The following is a 20,164-nucleotide window of genomic DNA, read 5'->3' as shown; positions in this document are numbered from 1 at the left end:
CAGGTGAAGTGGCTGCCGGCCCGCGGAGCCTCCGGGGCGGTCCCTGTCGCGCCCGCCCCTCTCCACGCCCCCAGCCCTCCTCCCGGCCTCCGCCGCAGTCCCCGGCCGCCGGCGGCCTGCCCGCGTCCCGTCTCCCCCTGCCCGGCGCCCAGCGCAGCCCGCCAGCCCGCGCGCCCAGGAGCGGGGCCACCGCGCACCCACGGGACACGCGCCGCAGCGGGACCGGCCCCCTCGCGCCCCCGGCCCCGCGCCGGCCGCGCTCCCCTCCCCCAGCCGGTGTCACCGGGCCCAGGGCGGCGCGTCCAGCCCCGGGCGCGCTGGGGGTCCCCGCGGAGGGGCCGGCCCAGCCAAGGCGCGACGATGGAGGAGCCGCAGCGCGCCCGCTCGCACACCGTCACCACCACCGCCAGCTCCTTCGCCGAGAACTTCTCCACCAGCAGCAGCAGCTTCGCCTACGACCGGGAGTTCCTCCGCACCCTGCCCGGGCTCCTCATCGTGGCCGAGATCGTGAGTCCGGGGGCGGGGGGGGTGCCGGGGGCGCCCCTGGACACGCGCCCGGGCTGCTCGGCTCGGAGCCCGCTCACATCCTCACGCGGGCGGCGAAGGAACCCTTTTTGCTCAGCCTCGCCTTCATCCCAAAGGGCAGTACTCAGAGACCACTTCATTAAACGAGGTCCCGTCACCCTGGGCTCTCATGGGGAAGAGGATTGGGACCCTCATGATGTCTGCTGGGGAAGAAACCCAACTTGCTGGGCCCTCACTGTGGTCGTGCCAGCCTGGGAGCAGGACGCTTGGTGGGCATTGAGTGTGTAATGAGTGTCAGGGACACCTGGTGCCTCTCCTATCTGATCTCCATGTGGATGGCCTCCTCCCTAAAAGCAAAGCTTTCCAAAGATCCGGAGAGAGGAGAGGACTTCTTTTTCCTAATTATCTCTCTGGTAGTAAAATTAAGGTGAATCAGGAAACATTTACTGAGTAACATCTGAGAGCGTCAACCTCTTTGAGGACTAAAGGGTCTCCTGCCTCGTGCTGTGCACATCCTGGTTTAGGCTCAGAACATTCCTGGGGAGGAGGCTGGGCATGTGCGTTCTCCACTCCGTAGGGTGACCTGAAGGCTGAGAGGTCAAGTGAGCTCCCCTGACGTCCCAGCCGGTTCTTCTTGGCTCAGGAAGGAGGGTAGCCCTTTCGACAGGTAGTGGTGGCCACTGTTAATTGAGTCTTCACTGTGTGCCAGGGTCTCGTGAGGTCCTTTAGATACCTTCCTGCTCTCATGTACTATACAACAACCCTACCCCGTGAAGGTAGCTTCAATTACCATCCCCATTTTACATGTGAAGAAACTGAGGTGTGGAGAGGGGAAGTCAGTCACACCTGGGATTCAAACCCAGGCCTGCCGCTCTCCGGGACCCTGCTCTTAGCTGCCAAGGGGCATCCCTTCCCACTGTCTAACCAGTACTCCTTCTGCCATACCTCACATACTTTTGTTTAAACATCTGGGGAATTGAAATCTAGCCTATATGGGGGTAGAGAATGGGAGCCATGGTGATGCAAGAAACGACCGAAGACTCAAGAGAGTTCCTCTGAGAAAGCTTCCGTAAAAACTGGGGCCATCAATAGCTTACTTGTCCTCCAGTCTCAGACCCCATCTGAGACCTCCTGGGTCCACCCCAGGTGGTTCTCATGCACGTGAAGTGTGAGAAAAGTTGGCTTCGCCCAACCCCCAGCTGGTTCCCTCAGCTGATATCGAGGACTTGAGGAGACCCAATAAAAAGCTAAGGTACTGAAATCACCTTGCAGGGCCTGGCTTATAGGAATTCAACAAATATTTGCTGTGTGAATGAAGGAGCTGGCAGGCTCCTCTGCTCCAGCAGAGCAAACGGAAGCAAAAATGACCGGGATGGGGCTTCTACCCTGGGGTGGATTTGGACCAGGCATAAAAGAAAATGCCTCTTGTTTTCTGATTTATGATCAGTATGCTCTGTTCCACACTTGTTCAGAAAATAGAAAAGCGAAGGAAAAAACGTAAATGGCCCACAGTCCCATCACTAGAAATAAACACTGTTGATATATTAGCATGTATCCTTTTAGACTTTAATAATGTTTTTGAAAAAAATGGAAAAATATGTAAGAAAAATTACTGTTATTACTACTAGAGGTGAGTGTTTATTTTTGGCAGAGCTGTATATGCACATGTTTCAAAGAGCCAAATAGTCCTAGAGGCAGAAATCGAAGTTTTCCCCACCACCTCCATACCTAGAGGTACCCACATTCAAATCTCTTCGAGCTCTAAATTACTGTTTATAATGCTGTTTCTTGGTTCCCCCCCGCCCCCCGTTGTAGGCGTTTTCCACTGGCTTCCCTCTCTGAAAGATGAGGCTTGACCAAGCTGTACATACAGCCCTCCCCCAGTATACATATACCCTTCCCGTCTCCCGCTATATTTTGGGTTAGATCAATAACCAGTGTGGACTTTAGGACACTGTAAACACTGTTCACTGCTGAGCCGCCGAGCGTCCCTGAGCGCTTTTCCTTTCTTGCCTGATTTCTTGTTTTCCCTGAAGTTAGTAATTCTCTTTTTCCATTTCTTAGTTCTCTAGATATTTAGTCACTAATTTTACCTTAGTTGTCTAAATCTCCTCTCAGGAAAACTGAGAGACATCAGGTATTCTATCACAGTCATCCTCATAATCAACCCTCACTGGGAGCCTCTGACCTGCTCCCACCTGACCTGTTCACCGGGGCTCGGCCGAGGGCCTGGAGTCTCCCTCACTGTACCCCTGGAGGTTCTCTTCCCCTCTTCCTGGGTTGGATCCCCTCCTTCCCATGACCACTGTCTTCCTCTGTCTTGACTTCCTCCCACTGAGGGGACACAGCCTCTAGTAGTTTCCTAGGAAAGGATGCATGTGTAAATTGAGGTTAGCATCTTTCAATATGTCTTGGTTTGACTGTTACGCATACTTAATAGTTTGGGTAAAGAATGCTAGATTGGAAATTGCTTTCCTTCAGAACTTTTAAAGCATTCCTCTATTGTCTTCTAGCTATTCTGATTCTTTTTTTTTTTTTTAATATTCTATTTCTTGATCCTTTGTTTTTTCTTCTGGAAGCCTATAGACTCTTCTTTCTCCCCAGAGATCTGTAATATCAGAATAATGTGCCTTCATGTGAGTCCATTTTCTCTCACTATCCTGGGGATCTGATGTGTGTTCTCAATCAGGAAAACTTAGATATCTTTAAGATTTTTAAAATTTTGATTTTTATCTTTGCATTCTCATTTTTTTTCCTGAAAATCCCTTTATATATTTTTTTTCTATGCATATATCTTCTTATAATTTTTTTCATGGATTTGTGACTTGCTGTGTTCACTAGTGATACCATGAGCATTTTTCAGGGTCTCTGATCTCTCCCATCATTACAGTTTTCCATCATAAGGAAGTATCATTTTGACTTCCTCAGTTTTCTGTTTTAAAACTAGCACGTTTCTAGGTTTTATGAGTATAGTTGGTGCTGTAGCAATCTTCCTTCTTTGTCCCTTTTTCCACAATTGTCTAGTGATTTTATTGAGGGAAAATTCCATAAAGTAGAATTGTTGTATCAAAGGATACACAAATTTAAGGGTTTTGTTACATAATCTGAAGTTATCTTTCCCTAAGTTTCTACTGGTTTAGACTGTCATCAGTAGTGCGAGCCTATTAAACTAAGAATACTTTTTTAAATTAGAAGAACTCTTAAAGTTAAAAATGTTAAAGATCACCTTAAGTGATATACTATGTTTTAGTGATTCTAAGATGCTATTTTGTTCATGTTTTAATATCTGAATCAGAATGCTGCTTACATGGATAGTTTCTTGGATGTCATGAAATACGGGTACCACTGAGTCTTTATCTGGAGGGGGAGGCAGGTTTTAAACTACTGCTGCCTGGATGTTGAAATTAAGATAGGCCTACCCCCAGAAGAATGCTACTTTCTGCCTTGAAAAAACAAAATACCGAGACAAAGAATTACTAAGAACCTGACTTCCTGCTTGAACCAGCGGGGAAAATGAAATAATAGAAAACAAAACACAATGTTTCCCGCAGTCCCTTGTCGCTTGCCCTGGCTTTCTCACACTGTGAGTGGTAGTAGCTAAATTGACCAAAACACCCTAGGCTGTGCCAATGTAACATCGTATTGGAACCAAATTGTAGTTGTTTCCTTCCTGTCAAAGTTTTATAACAAGCTAGAAGCAATCCAGTACTTGACCTGTGACTTGTAGGATGCTGTGATCTCATAATGATTATGATACTTGAAGAATAAAAGTGATTTGTCAGAAGCTGAGTTAATTGCACCCTTCCTGTTATTGGTGACTTCAAGATGACTTATGGCATCCGTGTAATAATGTTAGGTCGCCTTTCATTTACTTACTGTCATGAGCAAACTTAGTTGGAGAAGGAAAAAAAAATAGGGTGTACTGAGAGCTGGAATCTAAATTGTTCTATCGTGTTGAGTTCTTTTTAAAAAATAGTGAACATAGTTTCCATTTCATGAAAACAATAGCTAGTCTTTGTAGAAAAATTATAAAAATGCAGGTATGAAAAGACTGTGGTGTTAGCCTCCACAGTTGTTCCTAACAGGTGTGGTGCCACCCCTTGTCTGGGAATGGGTATGATTTTTTTTTTTTTTTTGAGGAAGATTAGCCCTGAGCTAACATCTGCTGCCAATCCTCCTCTTTTTGCTGAGGAAGACTGGCCCTGAGCTAACATCTGTGCCCATCTTCCTCTACTTTATACGTGGGACGCCTGCCACAGCACGGCTTGCCAAGCGGTGCACCCGAATCTGAACTGGCGAACCCTGGGCCACTGAAGTGGAAAGTGCGAACTTAACCGCTGTATCACTGGGCCGGCCTAATTTTTTTTTAAGTTTTGATTATTGTAATGCCTGAGATTTCTACTGATGTTTAGTGCCCTGGGAGCCAGGAATGCATGGGACAGTCCCCAATCATGAAGAATTGCTTCACCAATTTCCAACAGCACCACTGTTGAGGAACTCTGAGTGAAGCACTATTTACCTCGGAGTAAACTATTTCAGAATTCCTTGAGTGGTTATATATTATTTATCCGTAGTTTTTGAAAGATGCAGTCACTTGTAAACTACTCTTTTTTTTTTTTTTTTTTAACTGCTGTGACCATCTGTGCTGGATGTCTTCCATTTGTCCTTCAGATGCACTCTCCACCCTTCTCCACCCTGAAGGCTGACTTGCATGAATGGTCCCAAGGGCTCCCCTCTGATGTCCCACTGGATTCATCCAAAGCTGGCACCAGCAGGAGGCTGTAGGGTGAGAGGAGAGTAGGTTCTGGGTACTCATTCCCCGGGATTCCTCCCTGCTGGGTCTCAGCAGGTTGGCGATGTCCCTCCATGGAAGGCAGGCTGTCTGGCAGCCGTCTCCACACAGCTGTTTTCCCTGGCTCTGGTAGCTGTTCACTCCCCCCTGCTTACTGCTGCCAGGTACTGCGCTGTCACTTGTGGTTTTCCTCCACTCTGCTTATAAGTAAGACCTTTATTAAACTCGACTTTGATTAACCAATCTGAATGTGCCTAGTTTCCTGCTGAGACCTGAGAAATGACCTTTCCTCATCAATGATTAATTTCTTAGGATATTCTTAATGGCCACATAGTATTCCATAAATAGCCAAGCTCCTACTGTTCAATGTGTGTTTCTTTCTTTCTTTTTTTTTTAACAATGTTGTGACAAACATCTTTTAAGCTAAATCTTTCTGGATGTTCTTGAATGTTCTCTAAGGATGAACATGTAGAATTGAAAGGGTATGTGAATCTTCTTTAAAGTGAAGTTTATTGTGGCATATAGTAAAATTTACCCTTTTTAGTGTAGAGTTCTGAGTCTTGGCATATGCATTTTTAAAAAGCAGCTTTATTGAAATATCATTTGAATCATAAAATAGAACTTTTTTAAAGTGTACAATTCAGGGATCGTTAAGATCTTCACAGACTTGTACAACTATCACCACTATCTAATTCTAGGACATTTTCATCACCTCAAAAAGAAACCCCACGCTTATTAGTTGCCACTCCCCATTCTCCCCTTCCCTCAGCCCTTGGTTAACCATTGATCTGCTTTCTATGTGTGTTGATTTTTCTGTTCTGGACTTTCATATAAATGGAATCCTGCACTATGCGGCCCTTTCTCTCTGGTTTCTTTCACGGAGCATAATGTTTTCAAGGATCGTCCATGCTCTAGTATGTCTCAGTACGTCATTCCTTATGTTGCCAAATAATATTCCATTGTATTATGTATATCACATTCTGTTTATTCATTCATCAGTTCATGGACCTTTGGGTGGTTTCCATATTTTGACTAGTATTATGAATACTGCTGCTCTGAACCTTCCTGTGCAAATTTTAGCGTGGATGTACGTTTTCAGTTCTTTTGGGCATTTACCTAGGAATGGAATGACTGGGTCATGTGATAACTCTCTGTTGAATATTTTGAGGCACCGCTAGACAGTTTCCAGTGGCTGTACTGCTTTAGAATTTTACCAGCAATGTGAGGGTTCCAGTTTCTCCACATCTTTGCCAGAACTTATTGTTTTCTGTCATTTTGATTCTAGCCATCCTACAGGGTGTGAAGTGGTATCGCATGTGGTTTTGGTTTATATTTACATAATGACTAATGATATTGAGCAACTCTTCATGTGCTCGTTGGTCATTTGTATATCTTCTCTGGAGAATTGTTTATTCAAAATCTTTGCCATTTCAAAAGTGACATTATTTTAATGTGGAGTTGTAAGAGTTCTTTACATATTCTGGATATAAGTCTCTTACCAAATACATGATTTGCAAATATTTTCCTTCCATCCTATGGATTGTCTTTTCACTTTTCTTTTTTTTTTTTTTAGTTTTCTTTTTTTTGCTGGGAAAGATTCACCCTGAGCTGACATCTGTTGCCAACCTTCCTCTTTTTTTTTTTTCCTCCCCAAAGCCCCGGTACGTAGTTGTATATCCTAATTGTAGGTCCTTCTAGTTTTCTAGTTCTTCTGTGTGAACCGCCGCCACAGCATGGCTTCTAACAGACAAGTGGTGTGGTTCCGCGCCCGGAAATGGAAGCTGGGCCACCGAAGCAGAACGTGCCGAACTGTAACCATTAGGCCATCAAGGCTGGCTCGTCTTTTCACTTTTCTTGTTGGTGTCCTTTGATGTGCAAAGGTTCTTAATTTGATAAAGTCCACTTTATGTATTTTTTCTTTTATTGCGTGTGCTTTCGATGTTATATCTAAGAAGACTTTACCTAATCCCAGGTCATGAAGATTTACTCCCATGTTTTCTCCTAAAAGTGTATAGTTTTATGTCTTGTATTTAGGTCTCTGATTCATTTTGAGTTAATTTTTGTGTGTAAAATGTGAGGTAGGAGTCTAGGTTCATTCTTTTCCATAAGGATGTCTAATTGCCCCAGCATCATTTGCTGAAAAGACTGTTTCTCCCCCATTGAGTTGTCTTGGCACCCTTGTTGAAAACCTAATGACCATAAATGTAAGATGTATTTCTGGATTCTCAGTTCTATTCCATTGGTCTGTATGTCCATCTTTATGCCAGTACCATACTGTATTGATTACTGTAGCTTTGTAGAAAGTTTTGAAATTAGAATTGTGAGTTCTCTAACTTTGTTCTTCCTTTCTCAAGATTGTTTTGTCTATTTTGGCTCCCTTGCATTTCCACATGTATTTTGGTATCAACGTGTCAATTTCAGCAAGAAAAGTCATCTGGGATTTCAATATAGACTATGTTGAATCTGTAGATCAATTTGGGGAATACTGCCATCTTAACAAAATTAAGTTTTCCAGTTCACAAACTTGAGATATCTTTCCATTTATTTAGGTCTTCTCTAATTTCTTTTCTTTTCTTTTGTTTTCCGAGGAAGATTAACCCTGAGCTAACATCCACTACCAATCCTCCTCTTTTTTTTTTTCCCTGAGGAAGACTGGCCCTGAGCTAACATCCGTGCCCATCTTCCTCTACTTTATATGTGGGATGCCTACCACAGCATGGCTTGCCACACAGTGCCATGTCCAAACCCGGGATCTGAACTGGCGAACCCCGGGCCACTGAAGCGGAACGTGCGCACTTAACTGCTGCGCCATTGGACCGGCCCCTCTAATTTCTTTTAACAATGTTTTATAGTTTTCAGGATACATGGCTTGTATTTCTTTTATTAAATTTATTCCTAAATACTTTTTCTTTTCGATGGTTGTTCATTGCTAGAGCATAGAAATCCAATTGAGTTCCGTCTCCTTGACATTGTGTTCTACAACTTTGCTGACCTCGTTTATTAGTTCTAATAGTATTTTCATGGTTTGGCATATGTGTTCTTAAAGTTTTTGAGGTTACTGCCAAGTTGTACAGAAACATTTATACCAATTTGCATACCCTCTTGTGGTGTTTCCCTGTGTAACAGGGTTTGTTTCTTCAAATACTCACTAAACTTTCTTTTAATATTTGCCAACTTATTGGGGTAGGAGGTATTCATAATACTAAAACCCAATTTGGCATGGGCACCCACTAGTCAGAACATCAGCTATAAATAATATTCAGGGGAGCCCTGGACATGTGAAAAAGAGCAAATTATTTTTATTGGCATTTCTGTGATTATTCAAGTTGAACATTTTAAATATCCTAATTAGCCATTTATTTCTTCTTTTGGTAACTACCTGCTTTTTTTCTCTACCCATTTGAAAAATAGGGCTCGCTCTTTCTTTAAAAAATGTTTTAGGGGGCCGGCCCTGCGGCCGAGTGGTTGAGTTTTCTTGCTCTGCTTTGACGGCCCAGGGTCTTGCTGGTTCGGGTCCTGGGCGCGGGCATGGCACCGCTCATTGGGCCATGCTGGGGCAGCGTCCCATGTGCCACAACTGGAAGGACCCACAGCTGAAGATGCACAACTGTGTACCAGGGGGCTTTGGGAGAAAAAAGGAAAAATAAAATCTTAAAAAAATATATTTTACGGGGCTGGCCCCGTGGCCGAGTGGTTAAGTTCGCGCGCTCCGCTGCAGGCGGCCCAGTGTTTCGTTGGTTCGAATCCTGGGCGCGGACATGGCACTGCTCATCAAACCACGCTGAGGCAGCGTCCCACATACCACAACCAGAAGAACCCACAACGAAGAATATACAACTATGTACCGGGGGGCTTTGGGGAGAAAAAGGAAAAAATAAAATCTTTAAAAAAAAAAAAAAAATATATATTTTAAAGATATAAAAGGGACAGAAGACTTTAATGAAAATTACCTCCCAGGAGAGAAATAAGATTGGTTTGGGGAATATGTTTGAATAGGGATGTTTGCTATTTAACTCCTTATCTTTTTATGTGATTTAATTTTTTAATAATGAGACTATATTTAGGCATCAATGTAATTAAGGAAGCTTACAGCAGAGTAATGTGTTCATTGTAAAAATAAATTTCAGATCATTTATATATATTGTGAAAACTGAAGGCCTCACTCCATCCATCATGTAGTCACCTGACCTGATGCACTTGTCACTAGTATTTCTCCCAGACCTTTTTCTGTACATGAGCAAATATGCACGTAGTATAAGATGCACACGGACACAAATGAGTGTATTATATATATTCTACAACTTCTTTTTCATTTAATAATATATTAATATTTCTTCTTTTTTATTGATTTAGTTAATTAATTTTTTTGGCAGGGAAAGATTCACTGTAAGCTAACCATCTGTTGCCAATCTTCCTCCTTTTTATTTCCTTCCCCCAGCCCAAACCCCCAGTACCTAGTTGTGTATGGTTGTGAATTCGGGTTCTGCTTTGTGAGCTGCCACCACAACCTGGCTACTGACAGACAAGTCATGTGGTTCCACACCCAGAAACTGAACCCAGGCTGCTGAAACAGAGCACACAGAACTTCAACGGCTGGGCTATCAGTGTTGGCTCTCTTTTTTGTTGATACTTAAGTTTCCTGTATATTATAGGTATTAATTTTCTCATCTGTCACTTGTTATTAGCATCATTCATACCATTTTTCATCAAAATAAGTTTCTGATTTGCATGACATCTAAATTATTATCTTTATTTAGCCTTCGAGGGTTTGCCTAGCTTAAACATGGTTTCCCTAGCCCCAAGAGTATGCAAATATTTGAAGAAAATATAGGAGAATTTTTTTAGTGTTAAGCGTATTTACTGTCTTATGCCATAAGTTCTTACTGTGTTTATAAGGTAAGAATGTAATTTCACTTTTTCCCCCAGTAGAAATCCAGCTGTCTCACCATTAATCATACTGTTTTCCTGTGTATGCATAACTATTCCTTGACCCTGTTCTGTTCTATTCCTGAGTCAATTCCAGTCCCTTTTAATTACTGTAGCTTTATTATGCATTTTAGTATCCAATAGGGCAAGTCATACAAGTTTTTCTATTTGTTTGCTGTTCTTATATACTTATACCAACACCTACATGTGATTTTCAGAATCAGTGTTCCTTAAATCCCGTGACAACTTTGATTTTGATTGATATTGCATTAAATTTATAAATTAATTTGAGGATATGTCCATGATATTAAATCTTACCACCTAGGAATATTGTCTCTCTCTTTTTATTTAGATCATTTTATGCTCTTGAAGTCCTAACTTTTTTCCACATGATTCTTATATATTTCTTACTAGATTTAAGTATTTTCAATTTTTGATAAATGGGACTTGTCAAAAATGAATTAGATTTATCAATGTCTGATTGTTGTGGTTTATAAGAAGGCTGTTTTCTTATTTTAATCTTGTGGGTTGCCATCTTATTTCAGTTGTTCTAATAGTTTTATTATTTTTATTCTATAAATGAATTGTAGTAATATCTGTGAATAAGGATGGTTTTCCTATCCTTGTTGTATTTATGCTTTTCTTGTTTCATTATTGCGTAGGTTAGGCCTGCCAGTATAATGTTGCCTCATTGGGATGCTATGGATATCCTTGGCCAGCTCATAACTTTAATTGGGATGTTTTCAGTGTTTTAATGATGGTACAGGTTTAACTGTAGGTTCTGGTAGGTATTCTTTATTGTGTTAAGGAAGGGAAGTTTAACTGTGTATCCATTTTAATCAGGAATGATTGTTGAATTTAGGAGATAGGATTTTGTGTGGGGGGAGGCTTTTTATTGAGGTGATCATGTGGGTTTTTGTTTCCCTCAATTTGCTAAGGGGGTAAATTATGTTAGGAAATCTAATGTTGAATCATTCTTACACTCTTGGGATAATGTCTACTTAGTTATAATGTATTCTTTTTTCCCTTCCAGTTTTATTGAGATATAATTAACATATAACATTGTATTAATTTAAGGTGTACAACACAATGGTTTGATTTATGTATATGGTGTGAAATGATCATCACAATAAGTTTAGTTAACATCCATCACCTTACATAGCTACAGATTTTTTTCTTATGACGAGGACTTTAAAGATTTACTCTTAGCAGCTTTCAAATATACAATGCAGCGTTGTTAACTGTAGTCACCATGCTGTACATTCCATCTTCCAAAGTTACTCTTCTTATAACTGGAAGTTCGTGCCTTTTGGCCACCTTCCCTCATTCCCCCGCCTCCAACCCTCCTGCCTCTGGCAACCACCATCTGTTCTCTGTTTCCATGAGTTCAGGCTTTAAAAAAATTTCACATATAATCTAATGTTGAATCATTCTTTACTCTTGGGATAATCTGTGCTTAGTTATAATGTATTCTCAATAAAATATTAGATTTTAAAACTGTTTTTACTTTTGATTTTTATTTGTTAATATCATATTTGAGGGTTTTGTTTGTATGCTCATATGTAAGACCAGCCTTTTGGATTCCTTTGCTGTATTCTGTTTTGTCTGATTTTAATATTGCCATACCAGGTTTTTTGGCTAGCATTTATCTGATGTGTTTTTGTCCCTTTATTTTTTAATTGAAGTGAGATTCACATAACATAAAATTAACTATTTTAAAGTTGGCAATTGAATGACATTTACTATATTCACATGTTTTACAATCACCACTTCTATGTAGTTCCGAAACATTTTCATCTTCCCAAAAGGAAACCTTCCCTTTATTTTTCACCTTTCCTTGTCATCTTGTTATAAGTACATCTTCTATATACATTATGTAGCTACATTTTATTTCTGTACCCAGTCTGAGAACTTGTCTTTCAGTATGGAAATTTAACACGTTTATATTTATTGTGCTAACTTATTTAACATTCTTAGTTTTCCTTATTTTTTCCTCTAATGATTGAAAGTTAGAAATTTTATTTTTGTTTAGTTTGGAGTTACTTTTAAAATTTTACCCAAAGTATTTAAACATATTTTTCTAACTACCCAGAGAATTAACCAAGATGTGTAACCGCATAATTCCATTCAAAAGACAACACTGTCCTTCTTACCTATTCTTAGCCATGTACTTTGTATTAGCCAATTGTTTTCTGGGTTTTTGTTTATAATAGCTTTATTGGGATGTAATTCACATACTATACAGTTCTTCCATTTAGAGTATACAACTCAATGGCTTTTAGAATATTAACAGAGTTGTACAACCATCTTCACAATCCATTTTAGAACATTTTCATCATCCCCAAAAGAAACCTCGTACCCAGTAACATTCATTCTCCATTTCCTTACAACCTGTCTTCCCAGCCCTGGGGAACCACTAATCTACATTCTGACTCTCTAAAATTTGCCTATTTTTGGACGTTTCTTATAAATGGAATCACATAGTATGTGGTCTTTTGTGACTGACTTCTTTCACTTAGCATGATTTTTTTTTTTTATTAATGTTATGATAGATTACAACCTTGTGAGATTTCAGTTGTACATTTTTGTTAGTCATGTTGTGGGTACACCACTTCCCCCTCTGTGCCCTCCCCCTACCCCCCCTTTTCCCTGGTAACCACCGATCAGATCTCCTTATCAGTATACTAATTTCCACCTATGAGTGGAGTCATATAGAGTTCATCTTTCTCTGACTGGCTTATTTTGCTTAACATAATACCCTCGAGGTCCATCCACGTTGTTGTGAATGGGCCAATTTTGTCTTTTTTTATGGCTGAGTAGTATTCCATTGTGTATATATACCACATCTTCTTTATCCAATCATCAGTTTCTGGGCATGTAGGCTGGTTTCACGTCTTGGCTATTGTAAATAATGCTGCGATGAACATAGGGGTGCAACGGACTCTTGAGATTTCTGATATCAGGTTCTTAGGATAGATACCCAGTAATGGGATGGCTGGGTCATAGGGTATTTCTATTTTTAACTTTTTGAGAAATCTCCATACTGTTTTCCATAGTGGCTGTACCAGTTTGCATTCCCACCAACAGTGTATGAGGGTTCCTTTTTCTCCACAACCTCTCCAACATTTGTCGCTCTTGGTTTTGGATGTTTTTGCCAATCTAACGGGTGTAAGGTGATATCTTAGTGTAGTTTTGATTTGCATTTCCCTGATGATTAGCGATGATGAACATCTTTTCATGTGTCTATTGGCCATATTCATATCTTCTTTTGAGAAATGTCTGTTCATGTCCTCTGCCCATTTTTTGATCGGGTTGTTTGTTTTTTTGTTGTTTAGCAGTGTGAGTTCTTTGTATATTATGGAGATTAACCCTTTGTCGGATAAGTGACTTGTAAATATTTTTTCCCAATTAGTGAGCTGTTTTTTTGTTTCAATCCTGTTTTCCCTTGCCTTGAAGAAGCTCTTTAGTCTGATGAAGTCCCATTTGTTTATTCTTTCTATTGTTTCCCTCAACTGAGGAGTTACAGTGTCCGAAAAGATTCTTTTGAAACTGATGTCAAAGAGTGTACTGCCTATATTCTCTTCCAAAAGACTTACTGTCTCAGGCCTAATCTTTAGGTCTTTGATCCATTTTGAGTTTATTTTGGTGTGTTAGCATGATGTTTTTAAGCTTCATCCGTGCTGTAGCGTGTATTAGCACTTCATTTCTTTTTATTGCCAAATAATATTCCATTGTGTGGCTGTAGCACACTTTATCCATTTGAGTTCACGGACATTTGGGTTGTTTCCACCTTTTAGTTATTGTTAATAATGCTGCTAAGAACATTCACGTACAAGTTTTTGTGTGGACATATATTTTCATTTCTCTTGGTTGTATTCCTAGGCGTGGAATTGCTGGATCAAGTGATAATTCTGTGTTAACCGTATGAGGAACTGTCAGACCGTTTTACGATCTGTGGACTTCTTGTCTTTTATTTTAGAGGTCTCAGTTTTTTTTTTTTTAAGGAAGGTTAGCCCTGGCTAACATCTGCCACAATCCTCCTCTTTTTGCTGAGGAAGATTGGCCCTGAGCTAACATCCATGCCCATATTCCTCTACTTTATATGTGGGACACCTGACACAGCATGGCGTGACAAGTGGTGCATAGGTCCACACCTGGGATCTGATCTGGCGGATCCCGGGCCGCCGAAGCGGAACATGTGAATTTAACCGATGCCCCAGAATAAAGATTTCTTAGGAATCATTTCTTGCTAGTTGTCTGAAGCTTCCCATTCATATTACCAAACGACTATTTTGATAACTACAAGTTCAAATTTTTTCACACTATTATTTTTTTGCGTCATCTATTTTCTTGATTTATTTTTCAAATTACCCCCTTGAGTAATTCTTTTGGAAAAGGTTTGAAGGTGTTGAACTTTGTGAGTCCTTGCACATCTAGTAACATCTTTCTTTTACTTTCATACTTGAATAATAATTTGGTTGGTATAAAATTGTAGGTCTTAAAATTTCCTTTCACACTTCTTTTTGAAGAGACTGCTTCACTGTCTTCTAGCACCCGGTATTGTTAATAACAGACTTTGAGGGTCTGGTAGACCCTAGACAGGCCTGTTAGCTTCAGTCCCTCCTGGGCCTTGTCCATTCGTGGTTGTGCATTCCCACAGACTTAGCTGCAGTGCAGCCTTGCGTGAATGATGCCTTGCATGTTATATAACCCATGAGAATGTAGACAGATGGCATTGGTGGTGTAGCAAGAAATTATAGATGGAATGTTGTTGTATTGGGGTGAAGTTGCTTGTGAAAGGCAGTTTTGCAGCCCTGTAAGGTAATTATACTGGAGCTTCAGGTCGATGTGGCTGGGAGTGAAAGAAGATTGTTAAGCCCTCACTTGGAATTTCCTGAATCCTGGTAGGATCTCTCCCTGGACAGGCAGAAGGCCCACACCCCAACTTGGGCGTAATCGGAAAAACCTAAGGCCCTTCTCTCAGAACAGCTCCAGACTGGTGTCCCCTGCTGAGAAAACGTCCTTTGCGTCTATCGCAGTAAACCGTAACCTTTATAATCTTTAAGTCAGAGAGCTTGATTTCACTAGGCTTTGAACCCACTTCTCTGTGGGAATCACATACTCATTTCCTTTTAAGTAACCACATGGTTTTTTTAATCTCCCTAGAAGCTTTTGGAATTTTCTCATCGTTTTTAGAGATCTGTAGAGATCGTAAGTCTACCACTATGTGTCGAGAAGGGCATTCTTTATTCATCTTCCTCAGCACTCATTGGGGTCTGTATAACTAATATTAAAATCTGTCTTCACTGCAGGGAAATTTCTTGTATTTTCTGCATCTGTTCTTTCTGTTTTCTCCTTCAAAAAAATCTTGATTCAATCCAGAAGTTCCAGGAGAGATGAAATTGTCTTCAGTATCTCCTAACTTTTCTTTCCTACTTTCCTTCTCTTTGTTCTTTTGCAGACATCTAAGGAAATAATACTTCCAGCCCAAATTCAGGTTTTCAGTTGAGTATGTTCTGTTCTTCAACCCATTGGTTGAGGTCTTTTGGGGGGAGGCTTTGATAGTTTTAATTCCCAACGGTATGTCCACCTTTTTTTTTTGAGGAAGATTAGCTCTGAACTAACATCTGCCACCAATCCTCCTCTTTTTGCTGAGGAAGACTGGCCCTGAGCTAACATTCATGCCCATCTTCCTCTACTTTATATGTGGGACGCCTACCACAGCATGGCTTGACAAGCCGTGCATATGTCCGTGCCCGAGATCCGAACCGGCGAACCCCCGGCCTCCAAAGCGGAACATGTGAACGTAACTGCTTCACCATGCAGGCGGGCCCCTGAAACTATACTGGCTTTTGGTTGGATTTTTGTATACTACATAGATTAATTTTGGGAAAAGGGATTTACACTACTTCAGTTCCTCACAAGAAAACTCCTCAACTGTTCCCTTGTCTTTGGTTATGTCTTGATTCTTAAGTTCGTTAAGCTCTTTTCCAGTCTGAAATGCTGTGAGTTTTACAGTGTAAATGAGTAATGCATATGTTATATATTCAGTCATCAACTATGTGTTGAATATTTATTGTGTGCCAGAATTTGTGTCCAGCGTTTAAAATATGGTGGTAAATAGCACTTTTTTATTTTTATTTAAACAAATAATCAATGAGAAGATGTAAGACGTGAAAAGAAAAATATGCTTAGGAAGATATTGAATGATAAATTTCAGATCAAATTTGAGGTTTTTTTAAAATTAAGAGACATTTATTGTCTACTATATGTCTATTAAGACATCCTTGTAGGCCTTTCGTCCTTTATTCATCTCACAAACTTAAATCTAAAATTTAACAGATGCAAAATACAATATGTTTATTCTTTTGCTAAGATTTATGACTGGAGCTATTCTCAGAAAGGTGGCAGTACTTTGCCTTAGATGAACATTTTACTGTTAATTTTCATTTAAAATTAAAGGAATTTTCACATTTATTGTCTCACTTGATATTAAGCCAACCCCAGGTTTGAGGGGAATCCCTTCTCTCATTTCCATTTCTAGTTGAGCCATGATTGGAGGAAACAGTTCCTGAATTATACAAGAATGAGTCAACCACACCCTTGTGGAATGCAAGGTGAGACAAATGCCATCGGATGGCTTCTCCCTCTCCCATACGCACCATGAGATTCATGCCATCCAGCCCAGTAGAATCTCCTTCTATCGGAAAGCACGATATCCATTGACTTGGTCAAGGTTGAGTTGCAGATGACAACATCCACTTTAACTAGTTGAAGCCGCAGTTATTATGCATCATTAGATGGCTTCCAAAATTTTGGGTATGGCTGGAGGAGCCAGCTCTAGTTTGAGCTTCCAGCAAAACCTCCCAGAATCACACCACAGAACTGGCCTGTTGTAGGCAAGGAAGCAGGGTTCACTCTCACAACTGCTGGGTCCCGGATCTCCATTGCCTCCATTGTGACACATGGCCCCAAATGGCCGCTCTCTGACTTGCCCCTCAACACTGTGAAGCTAGGGATGGAACACTGGGATTTCAGTTATAGCTGCCACACACAAAGAAACCCACGAACAACTCCTTGGGTGAATCTGCAGTGGGAACGCAAAAGCAGCCAAAGCATGTCTTCTAGTCCCGTGATGTTGTCTTTTGCCTTCTAAGTCTTGGACTCATGTGTCTGCCAAAGATCCATCATGCATGGAAACTGAGCCTTAGTCTGATTTTCCAGCCTTTAGTGAGCAGTAAGGCATACTGCAAGAGGAACAGAGTAGAGCTGGGTGGATCCACATGTAGCGCTCACTATAGTCACTTTCATTGGATTGTACTAAGGTCACTGTGTTGGAGGTGGAAGACCTCCTGTGATTTGTCATACTTCTAGAACTTTCTAAGGGCTTCCTCTTTCTCAATCTAGACATGCATTTGATTTCTAGTTGTGTGACCTTGCACAACTGACCTAGTATTTCCTGAACTTCCATCTATAATAATGCAAAGGATAATGATGACTTCACAGGTTAGCAGAACATAGAATGAGCTAAAATATATATAAGCCCTGTCCCAGAGGTAAATATTATTTATTTCTTGGGTAAATGTAGATTTATTTCTTCCCTTTGTGCTTCAGTAGATCCAGACTTTGTAGATTAATCCCACTTGGGCAGAGCCGCATTGACAGTGAGTGGCCGTATCTTAGCTTCTACTGGGTTTTCATGCATCCAGCAATGAGTGTGAACAGAGAATTTAGTTTCTGTGGTATGTCCTGGGGTTAGAATTGGGATCATGCTTTTCGCTAAAGAAACCTTAAAGGCTACACTGAGAACCACAAAGACCTGCTTGTTTTCCCTTTTAACATGATGGGTTCATTTAGACTGAGAAAGATTGGTAGAATGATCTAGCCACAATTATGAATGATGCCAGCTTTGTAGATGTAATGGAAAGATTTCACCAATTTTGCTCCTGTGTAGACAATTCAAAGAAGGTCTGAAAAGCCGTGGTGTGGGTCAGTTTTCCGGAGGTCTGACTTTAATGTGTTGTTTTGGAAAACCTGCAGCTCTGACCGTGCTTCTTATCTTGCCTCACCCTTTCCTTCATCTCTCCAAAATCTAATTATAAGAGGTGCCACTTTCTGGGGAAAAAATAATTCAGAGTAGAAAGACATCTTTATTGTTGATTTATACCCTGCCTTGTTTCCGGAAAGGACTTGAGGCAGGACAGAAATCTTTAAATTGAGATTTTAAAGGAAACAACAAGAACTCTGTATCAATCAAGGATTGGCAAGCATCAAAGATCGCTTTAGAAAAGGAAAAACCTTATCTGAAGCATTAAACCTTAAGCAGACTTGAAGGAGCCTTCTTGAAAAAGATTCTTTAGAGACAGAAAGAATTGTGTTGCCTGACACAGCGCGCACAGTCAAGAGGAGGAAATATCGAGGGCTTGTCAGCTAATCTCCCTTCAGCTTTAGGTTTACTTTAGGGGAAAAAAAAGCCTGTCTGCTTTGAGGCTCTGGCTGCCTTCTGGTTTCACAGGCCCAGAAGTTTCCTTAGAGATGGAGATGTTTAAGGATATCTATAATGGCTGTATTTAATATTCTACTAGCTTATACTTTGGAAATCATGTCTAAGGTTGCTTTAAGTGTGACATGAATCTTGAGCAGTTTTCCTTTTCATTCACATTTCAAATCACGAGCTTATGTTCACGCTGTCCTGGGAAGCTAGTGTTGGATTTTTTAACTTCCCTTTCCGTGATTAGGTTGATTTAAAAAGGTAGAAGACCAAAGCTCAGTTAACTAGGTCACTGATAATACCAGGCTGACTTAGCTGCCAGCCTGTGGAACGGGGGCTCAGATGGGAGTTGGTGCTTTAGTTCCCATCTCCCGAAGTACTTGACAAGGTCGAGCCTCAGTCCTTCTGGTGCTGACTTGCATAACTGAGAAGTGGAGATGTGTCTTCTGCAGACTTGTCCCATGCCCCCCGAACTAAGATTCCTTAGAACTTTTGTGTGTGAAGTATCATACAGTGCTAAAACCTGTATACAATTTAAAGAGTAATAAAACAAGTAACCATATGCCAGCCACTCAGTTTAAGAAATAGAACTCTACCGTATCTGAGAGGCCCCTTGTGGGCCCTGCCCACTTCCCCGAGGGAGCCACTGTCCTGGTTTTGTATTTTATGAAGTTCACAGTGCTCTGGCCAGTGTTTAGGCTTGACTCATTTTTTTTTTTTTTTTTTAATGTTATGATAGATTACAACCTTGTGAGATTTCAGTTGTACATTATTGTTAGTCATGTTGTGGGTACACCACTTCCCCCTTTGTGCCCTCCCCCCACCCCCCCTTTTCCCTGGTAACCACCGATCAGATCTCCTTGTCAATATGTTAACTTCCACCTATGAGTGGAGTCATATAGAGTTCGTCTTTCTCTGACTGGCTTATTTCGCTTAACATAATACCCTCGAGGTCCATCCACGTTGCTGCGAATGGGCCAATTTTGTCTTTTTTTATGGCTGAGTAGTATTCCATTGTGTATATATACCATATCTTCTTTATCCAATCATCAGTTGCTGGGCATGTAGGTTGGTTCCACGTCTTGGCTATTGTAAATAATGCTGCGATGAACATAGGGGTGCAAGGGACTCTTGGGATTTCTGATTTCAGGTTCTTAGGATAGATACCCAGTAATGGGATGGCTGGGTCATAGGGTATTTCTATTTTTAACTTTTTGAGAAATCTCCATACTGTTTTCCATAGTGGCTGTACCAGTTTGCATTCCCACCAACAGTGTATGAGATTTCCTTTTTCTCCACAACCTCTCCAACATTTGTCGCTCTTGGTTTTGGATGTTTTTGCCAATCTAACGGGTGTAAGGTGATATCTTAGTGTAGTTTTGATTTGCATTTCCCTGATGATTAGCGATGATGAACATCTTTTCATGTGT

At 40.9% G+C, this 20,164-nt stretch overlaps 1 protein-coding gene across 1 annotated transcript in view; it reads left to right on the top strand.

The window, feature by feature from the left end:
* The first annotated feature begins 15 nt into the window (after positions 1-15).
* The window catches only part of CMTM8 (CKLF like MARVEL transmembrane domain containing 8), a 100,067-nt gene continuing 79,918 nt past the window's right edge, over positions 16-20,164 (top strand). Inside the window, exon 1 of the mRNA XM_046641771.1 lies at positions 16-507. Within this exon, the coding sequence (XP_046497727.1) occupies positions 361-507 (147 nt within the window). The 5' untranslated portion in view covers positions 16-360. The remainder of the gene's footprint in view (positions 508-20,164) is intronic.

The sequence above is a fragment of the Equus quagga genome, chromosome 1 (genome assembly GCF_021613505.1).
Source record: "Equus quagga isolate Etosha38 chromosome 1, UCLA_HA_Equagga_1.0, whole genome shotgun sequence".
NCBI lineage: Eukaryota > Metazoa > Chordata > Mammalia > Perissodactyla > Equidae > Equus > Equus quagga.
This window is presented reverse-complemented; position numbering and strand designations above follow the sequence as displayed.